Source organism: Aspergillus udagawae (genome assembly GCF_001078395.1).
Source record: "Aspergillus udagawae IFM 46973 DNA, scaffold_1, whole genome shotgun sequence".
In the NCBI taxonomy this organism is placed as follows: Eukaryota; Fungi; Ascomycota; class Eurotiomycetes; order Eurotiales; family Aspergillaceae; genus Aspergillus; species Aspergillus udagawae.
Window position 1 is genome coordinate 3974900 of NW_025091264.1, and position 18444 is coordinate 3993343.

Sequence of the window (18444 nt, forward strand, 5' to 3'; positions counted from 1 at the left end):
AGATGTGGTAAGCCCGTTTTGAGCTGTTCTGTCTGCGGAACTCGCAAGTGAGTCGGTCTCTCTTGTGGGTAGTCAATCAGACAAAGTCAAGACCCAAAGCATTGAGACTATTTCAGAATCCGTTGCGACAGACAATCTCCATGTAGCTCTTGCTTAAGACGTGGCAAGCCGGAAGAGTGCAGCACATACAGCTCCTCGGAGCAAGAGCGCAGAGATGCAGTCGACTATATACAATCATGCTACTCCAACCAAGATCAGTAACCGAGTTCAAGTTCATCGTTTTGAATCGCAATGGGAACGTCCAGCAATGATAATCCGCAGGAGCAGGAGAAGTGGGAGATGTCGTCTACTCCGCCAGAAGCTCCTCCTGATGACCACAAGTACCCTACGGGTTTTAGGCTCTAGCTGCTGATGACCTCCCTCTATATCGCCACGTTCTTAGTTGCCCTGGATTGTTTGAATGCTCTCAAACGTCTTCTCCGTGCAACTTGTTGACCAGGAGCCTTTCTCGCCGCTGCCATTCGGAGGTGTGGTCCTCCTGTTCGTCTCTTTCCTGCTCTATGTCCCAGGTGCCTCGTCAAAGGATGCCTCGACTTGGAAGCATAAAGTGGCGCAGCTCATTCTGGAAGGCGTCATTGCTCTCCTCCCAGGAGTCATCTGCCTGTTTTTGGCTCTAGAATGGGGTGGTTTTACATACAGTGTAAGTTCCCTCTCACAGAGGCTTTCCATGTGCTGCAATTTCACCGCGCAGAGCTGACTGTATAACAGTGGAGCAATGGGCGTATCATCGCCTTACTTACAGTCACTTCCATACTGTGGGTCGCTTTCATCTTGATTCAGATCTGGAGACCCAAGACAGCCACTGTGCCACCGCGCATTTTCATCCAGCGAAGCATCCTCGCTGGCTTCTGGGGGAGCTGCACGGTGGGTGTGCACATGACAATGTTTGGTAAGTCGTCTTAACACACCACCAAGTCCACTGTTCATGAAATATGATTTCTTGCTGATAGTAGAACGCAAGTTTACTATTTCCCCATCTGGTTCCAGTCGGTAACAAGTGACTGCGCCATCGAGAGTGGCATCCGCCTGCTGCCTCTGGTGATTGCCATGGTTGTTTCATCCATTGTCAGCGGCGTGGGAATGACTAAAGTGGGCTATTACACGCCGTTCCTGATCGCTGGCACATGCATGGTATCAGTCGGTGCGGGTCTTCTCACTATCCTCAAAGTCAACGCAACGACCGGCCAATGAATCGTCTACCAAATCGTTTACGACCTCGGCTTGGGCTGTTGCTTCCAGGCACCCAGCGTCGCTGCGCAGACGGTACTCCCCCGCAAGGAAGTGGCCATCGGCGCTCCCCTCATGCTTTTCGGTCAGACTCTCTTCGGCGCCATATTCGACTCGGTTGGCCAGAACGTTCTCGGCCAACATCCGGCTACCTCCCTTGCACGCATCTATGGCATTAGCATCAGTTCTGGGGATATTAAGAACGCTGGTATCACCGGCCATTCCAAGATCATTCCGTCTCAGTACCACGCTGCTGTTTTGAATGCTTACAATTCCTCACTGCGGCTATGCTTTTTGGTTGCCCTCGTCTTTGCTTGTCTTTGTCATTGGCAGCTTAGGCATGGAATGGAGCAATGTCAAGGAGGAGGCCAAAAAAGGAGAATCGAGGAATCCTACTAGCGAAAACGCTGCTGAAGATGGCAAGAGCTTCAATGCACCACCGAGTGATGACGAAGGAGGCAGATAACATGAGCGAATACTAGCTTGTGGACGGAGAGTAAGCAGGGAATCTGAGGGGTTTCATTCTGCACATATCCCATGCGACATGGATAAGTTTGACTATCCGTTGTAAACGAATCCCCAAGCTGGCGAGTAGTCCTCATCACTATCATACTCAGGTTTCATGACGTCCTTCCGAATTTGATCTAGATCCGAATGTTCCAGCCAGCTACTGTACCATTCCAGAAACTCAGGGATGGAATCGAATCTTGGCTTCCGCCCGTTTAGCATGGTAGGATTCTCGCCGTCCGCATGGAAAATGACCACCCGCCACGCCCAGTCCTTATGGCTTGGATCGGAGTCCTCGACGAACCGGCGACAGTACAGATAGGCGCTGTGCCATTTATCATGTCCACAGCGACAGCCAGTCCCGGTTAAGAAACCGACTCTCACTTCCAAGTCTTCGTCGACAGTCCCAGCAACGAAGCTCTCATCACAGAGGAATTCTTGCAGATAATACTTCAGGCTTTCTCGGGCCTCGAAGATATTAGGGGGCGGCAATGCAAGTACTGCCGGGTTATCCTTAAATGCATAGTCCTGGGTCTCTGATACAAAAACAGGTCCGAAAGGGGCTATGCCTGAGCGCCGGAAATCCGGATCCTGGACACCACTGGCGTACTTGATAAAGGAACCCAGCTCATGGCAGAGCGGGATTGAGAAATCCTCGTCCTCCTCATCGCGAAAGGCGGCCTCATCACACACGCTTTGGACGGTGTCCAGATACATCTGACGCCACTCCTCTGTCAACAGCCTTGGCGGCTGGATGCCATCCATGTACTCGTGGTATACCGTTTTAACGTCGGCCAATCGAGTGACGTTTCTCTCCTCGCGAGATTGACGGACAGGGCCTATTGGGGCGCAATCATTCCAAGAATCCTCGCCCTTGATTCCCAAATTAGGCCAGTAGGGGCGCATCTTTACAAGTTTTTCCTCTTCGGTGGGTAGGTTCATCGCTTCAATCTCCTCGATCCGGTCTTGGAGGAATTGCCGGTTAGAGGACTCCATTTTGATGCGGAATCGTTCCACTGCCAGGCGCATGATCTCATCTGCGTCAGCAGTGGATGGTTGTGTGGTGGTTGCCATGCTTTAGTAGTAGAGAAGCATGGATGGTTGGTAACGGAGCAGGGTAAAAGAAGAAAAAGGAGTGAATAAAATGAAATGGTGATTGTGGTGTTGTGTGAAGAGGTGCCTGGCAGCCTCTCTAGGCTGCTTTACCAACCTTTGCCAAGAGAAGAGGGTCGTAATTTCAGATATATAGTGTTATCAGACGCGATTATAAGTAGCTTTACAAGAAACGAATCACAGCAATGACGGGATGTTGCCAATATATTAGAAATTCTTTTGATCGAGCGGCAACCTCGACACAGTATATCGTGAAGCTAGTCTACCACAGCACATAGCAATTGAAGACACTGGTATGGCGTATCCACGGCTACGATTGTCCCACATGGAATTATCGGCTTGACTCGGTATATATCACTGATTCTATAATCAACTGCCGCAACAGAGCCCGCCATTGCGAGCCCAATCGCAGATGCTTCGTATATATTCATTAGTCTAACAATATACAAACTACCCCTTTCTATAAACAAATGTCTGTCCGGTCTATCATGCGACATTAGCCTTGAAGAAGTGTGGGAACAGTGTCCGCAATTCCTCGAGGCTTCGAATCATGTATTGCGAGGCCGGAATTCGAGGGATAGGGAGTGTCGGTTCGACGAGGTGGACAGTAGTCCAGCCACGTTCCGCGGCGTGTTTGCAATTCAAGTGCGAGTCATCTTCCGATTATCAGCATGATACTGAGACAAGGTCAAAGGACGAAAAGAAATAGCATACCAACAAAGTAGCACTGCTCCGTGCTCGGCGCGCCGGCTTCAATCTCCGCCTTCTCATACATGTCCTGAGACGGCTTGCAGATGAGCGGCGGCCGCGAATAGTCGCAGAATGTGATGCCCTCGAACAGATCGCCCACATTCAACAACTCGATGACACGTTTGGCATGTGTGATATAAGCGTTTGTGAGTAGCCACAGCTTCACTTTGGACTTGTCAATGTCCTCGAGTAACTTGCGCAGTTTGGGATCCGGCTTGAGGATTCTGTCTAAAGGGAGGGCATCGTCGACTTCGCGATTGAATTCAAGGGGGTCAATGGTGTGATGACGTGTGAGGCCCTGAATCGCAAGACCGTACTCCTTATAGTATTTCTGGTGGAGCATGTGAGCGTCTTCAGCGGAGAGGGAGAGGTGCTTGACGAAGAACTGGTCTGCGAGGGTGATTAAGTTAAATGGGGTTCATTGTCCGAGTGCGTTCATATAGAGGAGGTTTTGAGGCAACTAACGGATCAATTTCTGCATCTCATCGTGGATGTTGCATTCTGCGCTGGCCATGTCAGTCCTCGTCGGAGCGCTCGAGTCGTCGGGGCTCCTGACCTCGAGTATAAAGCTGCGCATGACGCCATATCAGCCTGGTATCTGAGAAAATGCAAGTGATAATACCAGCGATGCATATACATACACAATTATCTATGTCAAAGAAGAAAATTGGCCTTGTGTCAGGATCGGGCACTGCGCCAGTGGGACATTCCGCAGTGGCCATTGTTCTCCGAGGGTGAATGATCTCACAGTGAGAGATAAAATGTCTATAAGGGAAAGATGAGGGAAGTGTAAATCTAGGTTGGATTCTCTGGCATATGCGATAAGTCCGTAACATCAAAGGAGTCATAGATAAAGGGGAATGTAAGAAGAGTCAACCCCCGCGATGATTCACAACTGCGTCCTGAATCTGCGGGAATAACCGCCCGCATTATAATTCCGTACAGAGCTTAGCGTTGACCGCCCAAGGTCACAGACTCACAGCCTACCTTACTACTCCTTAGTGAGCCTAGCGTAGTTTACAGTAACTCGTGCGGACTCGAAAGCTTGCATTCTGCTATTTTTTTCATTCTCCCTTGACCACGTCAAAGGCAAAAATACACCCGGATTTCCTGCTCCCAACCTTCCATGTTTCCTGTTGATAAGAGTGATCAACTCATCACAGGTGAACTAGGGTTAAAAGGGCTTTTGGATTTACAGGTACTGCAAGTACCGATAATAATTTACTCCCATAAGCCAAACCTCCCGCCCGTGGAGCTTCAGCATTATGGCAACTCCCGGGACAGCTCAACTCCAAGCTGGAGTTATATCAGCTAGCTTATCGGAGAGTGAGCAGGTGAAGGAATATGAGAAGATTTTGAAAATTAGCGACGACATCTTTACTGGTGCTCACCCTAGGTTGAAAGTTCCCCAGCAATTTGTGCGCAAGACCGCGTCTCGAAATGCCCCTAATCCCCCTACCCCAACAAGACAAGCTCAGGTAAAGACTGCTGGCGGTCAGATTCCTTTCCAGGGTAATCCATCTCAGTCCAAGCCAGCAGTTGCAGGAGTCGCGAGTGCGCAGACCCTCAAAAACAATGCGTCATCTGGTGTGACCAGCGCGCCTCAGTCTACGCGTATTCTTCCCAAACCTACGTCGGAGATTGATCCCATCTTCTTGACCAAATCCGATGATCTAGTTAGAGCGGAATTGCAGTTGCAACGACAGAGAGTGGAAAGGGCGCTACGAGAGCAGCTGGAACAAAAGAAGCAAGAGTCCCGGCAGCGAGCCGCCATGCAGGACGCGAAGCCAGACTTTGATGTCTCGGAAGTTTTGAACAAGGCGTTTGAGCTGGTTCCACCTTCACCATCAATCGATGTTCCTGGGCCCAATGGCATGGAAGCCCCCAGTGACTCGTATGATGAATCCTTCGACTCCAGTAGAGCCCCTGACTCTCCGGTTCAGCAGAAGCCGTCTTCGGCGCCTCTTTCTAATTCAGAGGAAGTTGCTACTGAAGCTCCAGTAGAGAATTACTCAGATGAGTTGCAACGGCTTGAAGCCCTCAACAGACCTGCGTCGGATCAGGAAATGCAAGATACTTACCCCGTTGCAGACCGTCAAAGGCAGTCCCAGCAGGCTCAGGTAGATTCCACGAACAACAGCTTGCAGGCCATTCAACAGCAGGCAGATGCTTTCGAGGAGCCCGAGTATTCACCTCCAGCTCCAGATATACCGCCTATGGAAAGCGCAGACCTTCAACAACCGATCGAGCAGAGACAACCGCATACGGACAAGCGCAGTGGACAAGACCAGGAACCTCCTCGTCCCCATCAAAACCGTCGCAAAACAGTATCACCTGGGGATAACGTGAGGGTTGTGCGCAATCATATCACTTCTCCTGCGGCACCGCAGCCGTCAAGGGTTTCTCCTCTGGCCATAGCTAAGGTTCCCACTGTCCATCACCCCAAAGTCCCACCAGTAGACTACAGCTCTAACCGGATGCAGCATGCGAGACAGAATCTTCGGGCTGCCAGTCCTGAAATACCGCCCCAGCAGTTGATGCCGAGGAAACGTAGGAGACTACAAGAAGACAGAAGCCGACCTGGCCCAGTCTCTTACAGATCGCAAGCAGGCGGCAGTACCGAGGCATATATCAAGGAAGAGCCTGTGTCGCCGCCACCTTTTGCTGACACGCCACCTACAATCCAGCCTCAAGAAAGGCCAATCTATATTGACATTGCCTCGCCTCGTCCTCCCTATACGCCAGTGTACGAGAGAATCGAGCCGGCGCGGGAGCCTGCATATGAGCTCGACCCTTATCATGAAGCGCACGTTGAAGCCGCATACCCAAGGACGGTTTCGAGGCTTAGCGCTCGGCGCCCTGTACGCGATGACCAAGATCTACGGAGGGTCGCAAGCCTACACCAGGCTCGGCAACCTGAGTATGCTCGGGAGTACATTGAGCGGCCCAGCTCTCGCTCGCTGCGCGCTGCATCCTACGCTATAGTGGAGCGGCCTCCGCAAGAAAGAGTCAGGTACTATGACGAACCGCCCCAAACTTACGCCAGACACTACGCCCCGGCGCTTGCGTCGCCGACATCCCCGCGATACCAAGAGGCCTGGATCGAAGGAAGTGCGGCGGCGCCTCCACGGCGGATCTTGATAGATGAGCATGGGAATCACTATCGTGAGAGGACGCCACCCCCCCGAATGCAGGCAATGCCTCCACCCCCAGGTCGAATCCCGCGAGGCGAGGTCTACGATGACGGCACAACGCCGATACGTCCTGGTGGTAGCGTTCGAGCAGTCTCCGTCGTTGAAGATCCATATGGTGGCCGGAGATACGTGCAGGAAATGCCACCTCCGCCAGCAGCTTATCGACGGGTGACGGAATACCCTCGGCCCGCTCCGAGCGAACGGCGCAGTTACGTCACGCCACTGGTCGATGACAGAGAATCGTATCCACGCAGCAGTAGCGTTCAAGTTGCCGGGTATCCTGCGACTCGGGCGACCTACGTTGAAGAGGCGGATATCCCACGTGAGAGGATCATCAGGATGCCAAGTGTGCGTCCCCCTGCTGCTCGATATGAGGAGCCTCGGGAGATGATCCCGCGGATGGGAAGCGTCCGCCCTGCCGAACGAGATGTAAGTGTTTATGTAGACGATGACGCTCGACGGCCAAGAGAATATATCGAGCGACCTGTTTATGTTGCACCACGCCCTCTGGCGAGAGAAGAAAGATACTATGAAGGGGAGCCCGAGCGGGTGGTGCTCGATGGGAGAGAGACAGTTCATCGGGTTTCCCAGCGTTATTGAGTTTCAGCAGAAGCCGAATCATACCGGGTCGATTCATTTGCATGTATGGAGTATCATCACAAGTTATTTAACGCTCTAATGTACACCGAAAGGGTATTTTTTGAAGATCATTCCCCACTAAACCATCTCTTGCATCAGAAATACCACCACAGTAATAGAAGGAATGACATGGTATGTTTTTCCAAAACACCGAGGCTCATCATATGCAAGGGTATTGGAGTAGTGGTTAGAATTCTGCATTTAATGGGAATGGGTCCCAAAGCTAGTATAGTTCCGGCCACATATCTGTGCATGATTCAAGCACCACAGCATACATCTATGCTGTCTGTTGAATTGTGTTGCACATTTTGACGATGCGCAGGATGCAGCTCCTCTGGAGGACTATAAAAGTCTAGAAGCGGTCTCTGGATCGGTGAGACTCAACAGGCAGAATTTAGTCTCTATGCCTTTAATCATGGGCGTATGTTGGGCAGTGCGCATCCCATGGACAGTACCCCTACAGAGTATGTTCTAAGGTAGTCATTTAAATAGGTATACCGCTACGTAGCGCCCACTGGGCTAAGGAAGGCTTAACTATGGACATGGTTACGTCTGCTCTGGCTATATACCTGGTAGATAGGCAGTCGATATGCGCCAGAATGGACGAAATGCCCGGTATGCGGACGGATACATATGCACCGCGCAGCTCGGACGCAAGGCTACCAGGGGATTGCTGGGACATAACCCGGGGAATAATATGCGCGGGATTGAATCCAGTTGGTTGATGAATGTCAATTTGTTAGGTTCCTTAGGCTTTAGTGCAGAGTTACCTAAGGGTAGTCTGTTGTGAGCCAGACCCACAACTAGCACTAGCAACGATGACGTCGTTGATTTTAGGTCGATGAGGGACTGGATCTTGCTGTTTTCCTTTGCCAGCAGATGATTCTCAAGACGCACTGGATTTCTGTTCGGGGGGTCCTTGCCTCCTGGTTTAAAGTACGAAGACTGTCTTGGCCAGGAGCGAAGGTTGCTGTTGATGGTGCCCAAGCATACCTTTGAGAGACATACCTACTGGGGATGCCACGGAGGCCCAGGCATCCCTCCAATTGCGCGCTACAGGGTCTCTTGGCTTCGATTGAGTTGGCATGGTCGAATTTCATTGATATGATTGGCATTCTTCAGAGAGATCCGTGGTGCTACTTGATCAGGATAAAAGTGTAGGGGAGATGATCATGACACTTGCTGATGATTATGGAGAACAGCAAACAGGAAACATGATCGTAAATTCCCGAAACTTTGCTGCTCCTCTTGGAGGTACGGAGTAGAGGTGTCTCATGCACTGTAGTGCTGATGTCTTGATTTGGGCTCCCCCCTTCGAGTTCCGGGTGGATCAACCAAGTACTTGCGTTGGTAGTAATAATGATGAGATAGATGGGAACTGGTGACGCAAGGCCTTGTATTACCGAACATGAAGAAACTACCTAGAAAGGTAATTGTGAAACAGATATCAAAACCTCTTCCGACAGAAAGAGTAGTGTTTTGAAATCAAATGCGCTGTAAGAGAGGGATTGAGTCCCACTTCCATCCATACCTTTCCTTGAGGATCAGCCAGTGCGGCATGTTCGAGTGGCAAATCATGTTTTACCAGCTGTTGAACAGGTACACTCGACCATCGACAGTAGTACCTTAGTACTGTGTAAAATCGGCCATGTAAACACAAAACAGCTCATTATGAACAAGAGATTGCTTCAATTCCCGAGCAAATTCAATTCGCTCGACGCCAGGGCCGGAACAACCAGGAGAGGCAGGAACTCGCGTGCACTAACATGAGTTCTTTGGTAATTGGGCCAGATTTATGACATGACTATTGATTGATCGATCGTTGGCCTACGGGAAGTTATCCTCACATATGGATGAGAGGATGTGGTCATAACATCGCATGTGTGCGGAGTACGGACGCTGTCTACTCAACTGTCGACCTCAGCTGTTGCTAAGAAATGCACGTGACTGCCATTTTCGCTTGGAAACCGCGAAAGGGAATAGCGTGTGGGACGTGCAGGAAAGACGAATCCAAGAAGAGCAAGAAGGATGACAGCCCATATTCCGTACAGCCACACCTTTCTCCCAGATCAGTATGACTGACTCTGTTGATCTGTTCTTGCGGATTTCAGATACTGGCTGTTGTGAGGAGTTGCGTATGTGAGAATAAGGAGGATTGCCTTGAAAACAAGTATTAGAGCAAAGGAAGGCACTATGTGAGGTGCCTGAGGATATAGATAGGTTATCTGCCTTCTCTCCAAAAGCAGGACCCTTGAGAGGTCATGAATCTTCAGAACCCATTATCATCATCACTATCATTATTATTATTGTAGCAGCCATGTTGACCACAAACGAGTCAACGACAGTCTACAATCATCATGATGATTATAATTGCTTTGTCGGTGATCAACCCGTACTTTGTCCTGAGCCACCTCGTAGTCTAGACGCTGGACCAGACCTTTGACCCGCATCTTCCGCTTTAACGAAAGACAGATTGGGCCACTGGGCTGAGAAATGATAGCAAATCTGTGAAGAGAGTCAAGATCAGATGAATAGAGTAGCTCAATTGTTCATGCTCTATCTACGATCTTTATCTACTATCCACTAAATAGTACTACCATAGGAAGAATCTCCCAAGGAGAATCGAATAGCAAGTAAGTCCCGTTCCCAGTCCGCCGTAGACCAACTAAGGAACCTGAATTCAGCCAACCCAGACCGTTCGAGGAAAATACCTTCAGCGCCCAGAGCTGTCTGTCTTCCTCTTTCCTCTCACTCTTCGCTCTTCTCTCTTACTCACATTCTCACTTCTCTTCCTCTTCCCTCTTACTCCTCCACTTTTCCCAATCTATCATCTTCGCTTCATTGACAATTCTTCCTGACCTTTTGGCTTTTTCCTTTTCCTTTTCTCTTTTCCCTCCTGTTTTTCTTTCCTTTCTCTTCATCTTTCCCCATCTCCCCACTTCGATACCCTTGTCTCGTTGATCGAATTGCTTTGCCTTTTCCCACCATTCCGGTTCCATAACGCCCTGTCCACCCACGCCATTCCATCCGACGCCGCCCTCCCCCAATCATCCCTGTCGAGAACGGCGACTTCATCCTTCTTGAGATCGATCCCTCCTCTCCTTTCTCTTCGCCAAATTCCTCCCGGATCAACTTCCGCCATTTCCCTCCTTCTGCTCCCTCTTCTCTCTCTTTCCCCTCGACTTGCTCAAGGGGTCAGAGATTCGATCTATTCTTGTCATGCACAAGATTTCCAATTTTACGGGCCAGGCCCGTCATGGCTGGGAGCGGATGACGCCTACCTTTGGCATGTCTAGACCTCATACTGACATGACCTCCCACACTCTTCGGCGGCCGCACGGCGCTCCTCCTATGACTCCTCCCACCGGAATCGATCCCACGGTCAACCTCTCCTTCAATGTCCCATTCTCCTCCACCCTCGCGGGTCCCGATATCGATGATGTGCTTCATGCGAGTCCCGGCGCCCTTCAGCGTTGGTCTTTTCCTGAAGGCACCCCGGAAGGAACCCCGGTCTACAACCTACCTGTCCACGCTAGCAACGTCGAATCACTTCGCAGATTATGCCGTCAGATTACGGAGTCCAGTAACGGTCGGGTTGAAGCGGTGGTTACGTCTTCAGAACCCAAGTCGGTTCCATCATTGCAGAGGCGACCTCAAGGCTTGGTGACCAACGTCTGCATCACGGGTGACGGAGAAACTGTGCGCAAGATGCGGGCAAAAATTCTCAATGAGACCCCCATCCTACTGGTATGAAACGAGCGTCATATCTAGGTGGTTGTAATATTCGCTAACGTCTCTATCCTCAGCGCTGCGCGACCGTCGACGTGGACATACATCTCATTATGGATGGATCGACCAAGGGTGTTCGGTCGAGTGTTCTGGAACACCTGGATACCTTGGCCGCCTACACAGGCACCGACATTTTCCTACTGAGCCCCAAGTTTCGTGATTCGGACAGTTCAGTGGTTTCATCCTACGGATACGCTTCGGACAATGGGCTGGATCATCGATTCCGGGTTTCCATCTACGGTGACATGGAGAGTGCTGAGCATGCCAAGACCAGAGTTTTGATCATGATTGACCAAATTGTAAGTTTCCTCTCTGCAGTAAGTATGATTTTCGGCACTAAGTCATCGCTAGCTCAAACGTCATGTGGATGCCATGCGATTGGAGTTGACCATGCACACTTTGGTCTGCGGTCGGACGCGCAAGAACATCAAGCTCATCGAAGCGGCTACCGGCACGGCAATTTACTTTCCCCCTCCCTTTCCACGGATTTTCGGCTACACTCCTCCAGGTGCCCATCGCCGCAGTGAAGATGAGGTGTACATCACGGGTGATACCCAGGAGCAGATCGCTCGTGCCAAACAGAAGCTGCGGGAGTTGGTGATGGGAGTCAAGATTTACGTCAAGGATGTCATGGTCAACTCCAACAAGATTGACAACATTCTGCTTGACCGTCTCGACAAGGTCCGGAAGGTGATGGAAATGAACGGTTCCTATGTTCTCTTCCCGCAACTCGGCAGCCAGCGGGGTCTTGTTCGTATCCAGGGCACCGAGGTTCTGCACGTTGAGCGCACTGTGCGGGAGATAATGGCTCTGGTACGTCGAGCCATACAATCCCCGACCCCCCGTTTTGTTCAATTTCTGACGATTGTCTAGGCCGGTCAATTCTACAGTGCTTCATGGTGGATCATCATGCCTGACCCTTCCCAAGGCGGCTTCCGCGCTCCTTCTGCCGCGGACATCCGCACAATGTTGTCTGACATCTGTACCAATTCGGGCGCCGAAGTCAGCTTTGACAACCTGACTTTCACCATCAATGGGTCGGACGACGCGGTGAAATCCGCAATGATGGTTGTCAATCAAATTCCATTTGTGAAGCGAAGCCAATACCAGATGCGCGTCAAGATCGAGCTTGCGAATGAGCATAAGGAGTTTGTCAGTGGAAAGAAGAACGGCAAGATCAATAAGATCATGGGCCAGAGTAAGTCTTCTTGACCGCTCCAACACACCGTTTGCAACATCTCATTGACCATCTTCAGGCAACGTTCAAATCATATTCGATGGCTTCAACGAGTACAACTTCTACATCGACGTCTGTGGCAATCAATATGAGTCCACGAAGAACGGTCTTGACCTTGTTGAGCAGGAAATGCCTGCTTCCATCTCTTTCCATGTGCCGGATCAGTACCACAAGCGAATCATCGGAATCGGCGGACAACACATTCAACGCATCATGAAGAAATACTCCGTCTTCGTCAAATTCTCCAACGCCATGGACCGCGGCGGTATGGGCAAGGAAGATGATGACATCAAGGTTGACAATGTCATCTGCCGGACGCCAGCTCGTAATGCCCAGTCTCTCGATCTGGTTAAGCAGGAAATCATGGACATGGTTGAGAAAGTTGTAAGTGGTCGATCTTGCTGTCGAAGCCCGTTAAGAGTTGGTCTTCTAATAGCCATCCAGGATGCCGAATACGTTTCTGAGCGTGTTATCATCAATCGTTTGTACCACCGTGAACTGCTTGCCCGCATGACCGAGATCGATGAGCTTGAGAAGAAGTGGAATTGCAAGATCGAGTTCCCTAGCACAGAGCTCGCTAGCGATGTCGTGACTATTTCTGGACCCGAGTACCAGGTCCCTCAGGCCGTTGATGCCTTGCTGGGAATGGTGCCGGAGAGTCACGAACTTCTTTTCCAGAGCTCTCAGGAATTGCGTGATTTCTTCAAATCTTCCGAGTTCCGCGAGGATGTCTGCTGTAAATTGAAAGAGCAATACGAAGTTGATACTTCGGTGGATGCAAACCCCGAGTCGCCAATTTCGGAGACTGGTTCGGCCTCCTCGACCTTCGCTCCCGAGGACCGTGTGGTGCTCGGGTACACGCGCAACAACGCCGGTGGACTCAAGGATGCCATCGATTTCTTGATCTCCCGGCTTGTCGCCCATGGCCTTGATGCAACCACGGTCAAGGGTGCGATCCCACGCCCCAAGTCCGACTCGTTTGAAGAGTCCCTCCCTTTCTTCGACTCGAAGCTATTGCAGCATGCTCCCACGCCCATTGTTACCGACTCCCCCACCCGGCCCAACTTTTCCGATGAGACGAGCGAGCGTGGATCGATTTTCGAGAGGCTTCGGAAGCCCGGCAGCATCTCCTCGTTTTCTTCTTTCATTGGCCGTAAGAACCATTCGGCCTCTCCCGGTTCGTTCTTCAAACATGCATCCAGCAACGCGTCAAAGGCATCTCTTGTTTCCATGGAGTCCCGAGACAGTGGCTACCGCAACCCATGGAATGACTCGGGTGTGAATCTGCCCGAGGACGACTTGCCTGTCCTTGGCAGTTCCCACAGCCACAGCAGCAGCACAAACGGTTGGCCAGCACGTTTTGATACCAAATTTCCGTTCGGTACCGCGCCGGGCGACATGACTCCCAAACATGATCCCCGCGCATCTTTTGATAGTGGTCGTCCTAGTACTTCCAATTCTACTTCTGGATACCCGGCTCCTATTGGGCCACCGCGTTAAACCAAGATATCAGTTTGCAGCACTATACCCCAAGGCACTTGATCTGCTGTTTCGAGAAGTTTGTTTTCAGCGGTTTTGTTTTTCCTGTTTTCGGTTTCTTTCCCATTTGATACCACAGACAGCATGCGAGAGGAATCCTCAGGAGACCCCGATTGAGACGAAAAAGAGCATTGGCTGCTCTGTTCTGAATTGAAAGACGTTTTACTCCTGCGTCTTCTTTCCCAAAACCAGCCTTTCTGCTTTTTTACTGATTAGTCTGCGTGCGATATGTTTGCTTTTCTTGCTTCGTGCTTAGTCCCGGGGTGTGTGGAGAGACGGCGATGCCGATTTTGTCTTTTTACATGGGAAACACATTGGAGGGTCGAATCTTCGTTCAAACATTCAATATATGATACCAAGTGGAATGATGGTGTATGGAGGTGTTTGCATGTCTGGTCTTTCTCTGTCTCAATCTGCTTTCTTCTCCATCATGGAGTTGGAGACTGGTTCTGTTTGACTGCCTGATGTTGGATCGTTTTATATACCTTGATGCACACGGATATCCCAAGACCTTGAAGTGTAGACAGAATACCAAGTGACTGCTTTTCTGATACTCACTACCATCTCAGATTTGCGTATTCCTGATACTGTCTTTTATACATCCTGCTTCGTATATGAGGGGTAGCATACGTAAAGGTATATTATTATCCATTCACTTCCTGACCAACGAGAAACAGCTCAAGCTTAACCCGACCCGCAGACCGAATGATGCAGCACGCACATTACGCAAGGGGAATCACACACGGAGCAAAAGCTGCAAAAAAAGAGAAAAGCGGGATATATCTATCGACATGATCGAATCCTGCATGCAATGCACTTGCATCTGGCAGCTGCCTCGACAAACTCCACGATAAACGTGTGCATTGCATAGAGCACCAGAAATGAATGACGGAAATAAAGACCAGCAAAAGTATCAAAAGGCCAGACCGATGGCTGATTGGCGGTGATTGGGACTCGAGTAGTAATCCAACTCGCTGTATGCGAATTGTTGTTGCTGGCCTTCGTAGATGGTTGGGTAGGGTCTGTCGTCGGGGATGGACATGGATGTGGATGAGATGGCTGGTGGGGCGTGTGAGAAGACGGCCCGGGACGGAAAGGCCTCGAGATCCTTTTCGGATGGTAGAGTGGGACTGGGGTCTTGGGACCCCCGTGATGGGGGCGTCCTTGGACCTAGGCCTGTGGTGGTTGTTGTGCTCGGTGCGGAAGAGACGGCCGTTGAGCCGCTGAGCGTGCGTGAGCGGATGCGAAAGGCGCTTGCGCTTGCGCTCTTTTCGGCGCGGGGTTTCCAATGGACAGGGGGAGAGGCGGGGGTGAAGGCTCTATTGCCTGTTTGGACGAGCCATTGCGCGACGCGGCCGGTGCGGGATGGCGTGGTGTTTGGCGTTGACGATGAGATGTCGTCCTCGGAGAGGGTGGAGGACGAGGGGTTGGATGTAGATGTTCCCGTTGACGACGGAGTGTTGTCGGTAGGAAGAGGTGGTAGCGGCCTGTCCTGCAGGGGAGTTTTGGGGGGTGTCTTTGGGGGAACTGCGATGGACGTGATATCGCTGCGTTGGCGTTGGCGCTGGGGCATTGACCCGTAGCCGGCCGACGATTCCAGCCTGTTCTGTGTTGGTGAGAACAAGGCCTCGCTGAGGCCGGTGGCGGTCGAGGTACGGGTTGAGAAATGAGGTATCCCAGGGCTTGTGATGGGAGATTGCTTGTCCAGAAGCTGCTCCAAGGTGGCAAGGGAAGATCGTCGGGACCCTGATCCTACGGGTTTGCGGGGTAATTGGAAGGATGATGAAGAGTGATGATGAGATCGTGCGCGGGAAACACGTGAAGGGTCAGTGGGAGACACAAGAGCTCTTGCAGGCCAGGCAAGAGATCGTCGTTGTTCCTCATGTGAAAGAAAGTCGTCAAAGGTTGGCAGATCTGAGAGGCGGTTGCCGGATGTGTGAATCTTCAACACGAGAGGTTGAAACTCCGCTGGACTGGAGGCAAAGGAATGGAAAGTCTCGACTCTCCTGAAGTCTGTTGGTGCACTGATCCTCAATGGGGTGGACTGCCGCCTGAACGACATGCTGGCCCTGTTGGATGCTCGGGAGGCAATGCTTCTGCCTTCCGTTATCCATGATGGAAAGGACGAGGTCCTAGGTGGAGGACCTGGGCTTGGGAGGTCGTCATAGACCACCAGCTTCATGGGAGGCACGAGATGAGGTTGAGTATGACATATCCTCATCTCTCGTTCGATGCCCGGATCTGAAGCACATTAGAGTCTGTTGGTAAAATATACCGGCAGGCAGACGAACACATACCCTTCGACTTCATTGCTTGCTGATAATGTGAGCTCTCAACATTACCTTCAGGGCGCAGACAGGACAAGCAGGACGCAATCCAGCCAGTGAACACGGATCCTGCTTGTTCAATTGCTAGCCTCATCGCCGTGCGAGCTTCAAAGCTATCGCTCCATCACCTCTTGGAGACACAGACAGAGCTGAAAGGGTCACGAAACAATAGGGTGTTAAACATGAAGATAAAGAATGAATGACCACAAGCACAATGGTAACAGACAGGCCCGCTGATGTTCACTACCCCAAAATTTGAGAGAGAGGCTGGGAGCTCTTCTCCAACGACTCGATTCACTCTCAACCAACGAGAATACCCCAGCCGGGGGGAGGTCCATCCATCATATACATAGGCCCCTTAGGCAAGCGACAACATGCACGCAGCTCAGGATGAAACGGGACAGCGATCCTGCATGATGCAGCTCCATCTAAGCCTGATTCAAATATCATCTGCTGCGCTAAGCAAGCTGTTATCAACTGATAATTTCCCACGAGGCTCAAAACATGGTCGTCAGAACCAGTCACAGCGGCTTGCGGGACACCATCCCAAGTAGCGTGTCGGATCGTTGATCATTGCTCAGGCATGATCCGCATCTCATTTGTTGACAGCAGCAAAGTAAATCACATTGACTGGCTTGGATCGCCGACAGTTCATCCCACGACGGGCCAGAAGCGACGGTGCCTGACTGGAGTGCTGCTGGTTGATTCTCCCGCTTGAGTGGGTGGGCGGCGCGTAAAGAGGCACCGCTATTGCTCAGCCGCGCAAACTAATAGGTTTCTATCACTACCACGTCGCCAGTAGACAATAATAGAAGTCATTTAGCCTTTCTCTGTTTGATCACCGTCCTTGCTATCATCAGCTTTCTGGCCAATGATGCCTGATTACTGCGTGCTTAGCAAAAAGGGTGGTCTCATTTTGCTGGCTTTAGCTGTCGCCCAATCGCATCCCGTACATTCAATTGCCAAATGGAAATAATATACGTTAAAAAATTCGTTTGAACACCCAGAATGATCAATCGCAGGTCGTTCCGTCATTAGCCGTTTGGCATCATTTGAAGTTAACCTCATCCATCTATTTACCCCAAACGTTCTCCTCTTCCAGGCCCCCGTAGGACCAAACAGGCGTTCTCGACTCTTCTTCGGATTCTTCAGACTCTTTAACAGCTTCTGTGTTTTCATTAGAGGTGCCCCCGCCCTCTGCAGGTGGTGCTGTGTGGTTCTCCTCGTCGACTGGTTTACCGGAAGGCCTCCTGAATGTGAAATGATTAATGCTATTTCCCAACCAGGTCTGGAAAGAATCGAGCACTTACTGAAAGTGTTTGGTTTCTGGTTCGACCGTTGTGGAACCAAAAGCTCTCTGGACCTGCGCCCGTTCTTCCTCCTCAGCCTCTCGATCTTCGACTACGAGGTCAACTAACTGGCTGCGATGGGAACCTTGGGATGTCAAGGAGCTTGAACCGCGTTTGAGGGAAGGCGACTCATGACTGCCTTTTCGTCGGGAGTGACTCGAGCCGTTACGGTTATCCCGCTGCTCATTTTTCGCGCTCATCGTACGAGATTTCCTGTGCTTTGGGGCTCTCTTCACTGGCTCAGCTGTTTGCTCGACATTCTGGTAGGTTGTGGTACTCGGTAAACGTTGATCTCTTGGAACTATGTTGGCCGTAATCACGGGGTACTGGAAAGAGTCAGCTCGCCACTTCCTTCTTCGTCGTCAAGGTGGGCAAGACTTACATTCCAATCCCCAAACTCTAACGCGCGAGCTTTGGTAAACAATTCCTCGTCGTCTGGATCCAGAGTGGTTTCTTCGATATCGCTATTTGAACGGAAACGCTCCAGAGCACTGCTTCTCCGACTCCGGTTACTCGATTCTGCATCAGCCAGTAAAGGAGTTCGACTGTTGACCTCTCCTGGCTTGGGTATCCAGTACTTTGCCTTTCCGCCTCGCTCGTACCGCATTCCGTCCATCACGCGTTTGACTCGTGAGTTAGATTCGGCGTGCGGGATGATGTGATCACCGGAATCAAAAAGCCTGTACTCGTAGTTCTCACCCCGAAGAGTCATC

The 18444-nt window shown here is 51.0% G+C and overlaps 6 protein-coding genes across 6 annotated transcripts; 3 read left to right on the plus strand and 3 right to left on the minus strand.

Annotated features, from left to right (window-relative positions):
* Nucleotides 1-460: 460 nt before the first annotated feature.
* On the plus strand, nt 461-1753 carry Aud_001300 (uncharacterized protein; the record flags this gene model as incomplete). Its single annotated transcript, XM_043286800.1, has 5 exons — nt 461-700; nt 769-949; nt 1022-1191; nt 1300-1529; nt 1621-1753. The coding sequence occupies 5 exons, from the start codon at nt 461-463 to the stop codon at nt 1751-1753; spliced, it is 954 nt and encodes a 317-aa protein (XP_043142735.1).
* A 92-nt stretch (nt 1754-1845) lies between these two features.
* On the minus strand, nt 1846-2868 carry Aud_001301 (uncharacterized protein; the record flags this gene model as incomplete). The annotated part of the gene is made up of 1 exon (XM_043286801.1): nt 1846-2868. One exon carries the CDS (start codon nt 2866-2868, stop codon nt 1846-1848), a length of 1023 nt encoding a protein of 340 aa, XP_043142736.1.
* A 525-nt stretch (nt 2869-3393) lies between these two features.
* On the minus strand, nt 3394-4234 carry Aud_001302 (putative pyrimidine 5'-nucleotidase; the record flags this gene model as incomplete). The annotated part of the gene is made up of 3 exons (XM_043286802.1): nt 3394-3563; nt 3622-4047; nt 4123-4234. The coding sequence occupies 3 exons, from the start codon at nt 4232-4234 to the stop codon at nt 3394-3396; spliced, it is 708 nt and encodes a 235-aa protein (XP_043142737.1).
* Nucleotides 4235-4922: 688 nt separating this feature from the next.
* Aud_001303 (uncharacterized protein) lies at nt 4923-7451 on the plus strand (the record flags this gene model as incomplete). The annotated part of the gene is made up of 1 exon (XM_043286803.1): nt 4923-7451. The coding sequence occupies one exon, from the start codon at nt 4923-4925 to the stop codon at nt 7449-7451; it is 2529 nt and encodes an 842-aa protein (XP_043142738.1).
* Nucleotides 7452-10709: 3258 nt separating this feature from the next.
* Aud_001304 (KH domain protein) lies at nt 10710-14016 on the plus strand (the record flags this gene model as incomplete). The annotated part of the gene is made up of 6 exons (XM_043286804.1): nt 10710-11237; nt 11297-11578; nt 11631-12092; nt 12153-12477; nt 12536-12900; nt 12961-14016. The coding sequence occupies 6 exons, from the start codon at nt 10710-10712 to the stop codon at nt 14014-14016; spliced, it is 3018 nt and encodes a 1005-aa protein (XP_043142739.1).
* A 952-nt stretch (nt 14017-14968) lies between these two features.
* On the minus strand, nt 14969-16365 carry Aud_001305 (uncharacterized protein; the record flags this gene model as incomplete). Its single annotated transcript, XM_043286805.1, has 2 exons — nt 14969-16296; nt 16353-16365. The coding sequence occupies 2 exons, from the start codon at nt 16363-16365 to the stop codon at nt 14969-14971; spliced, it is 1341 nt and encodes a 446-aa protein (XP_043142740.1).
* Nucleotides 16366-18444: the final 2079 nt, after the last annotated feature.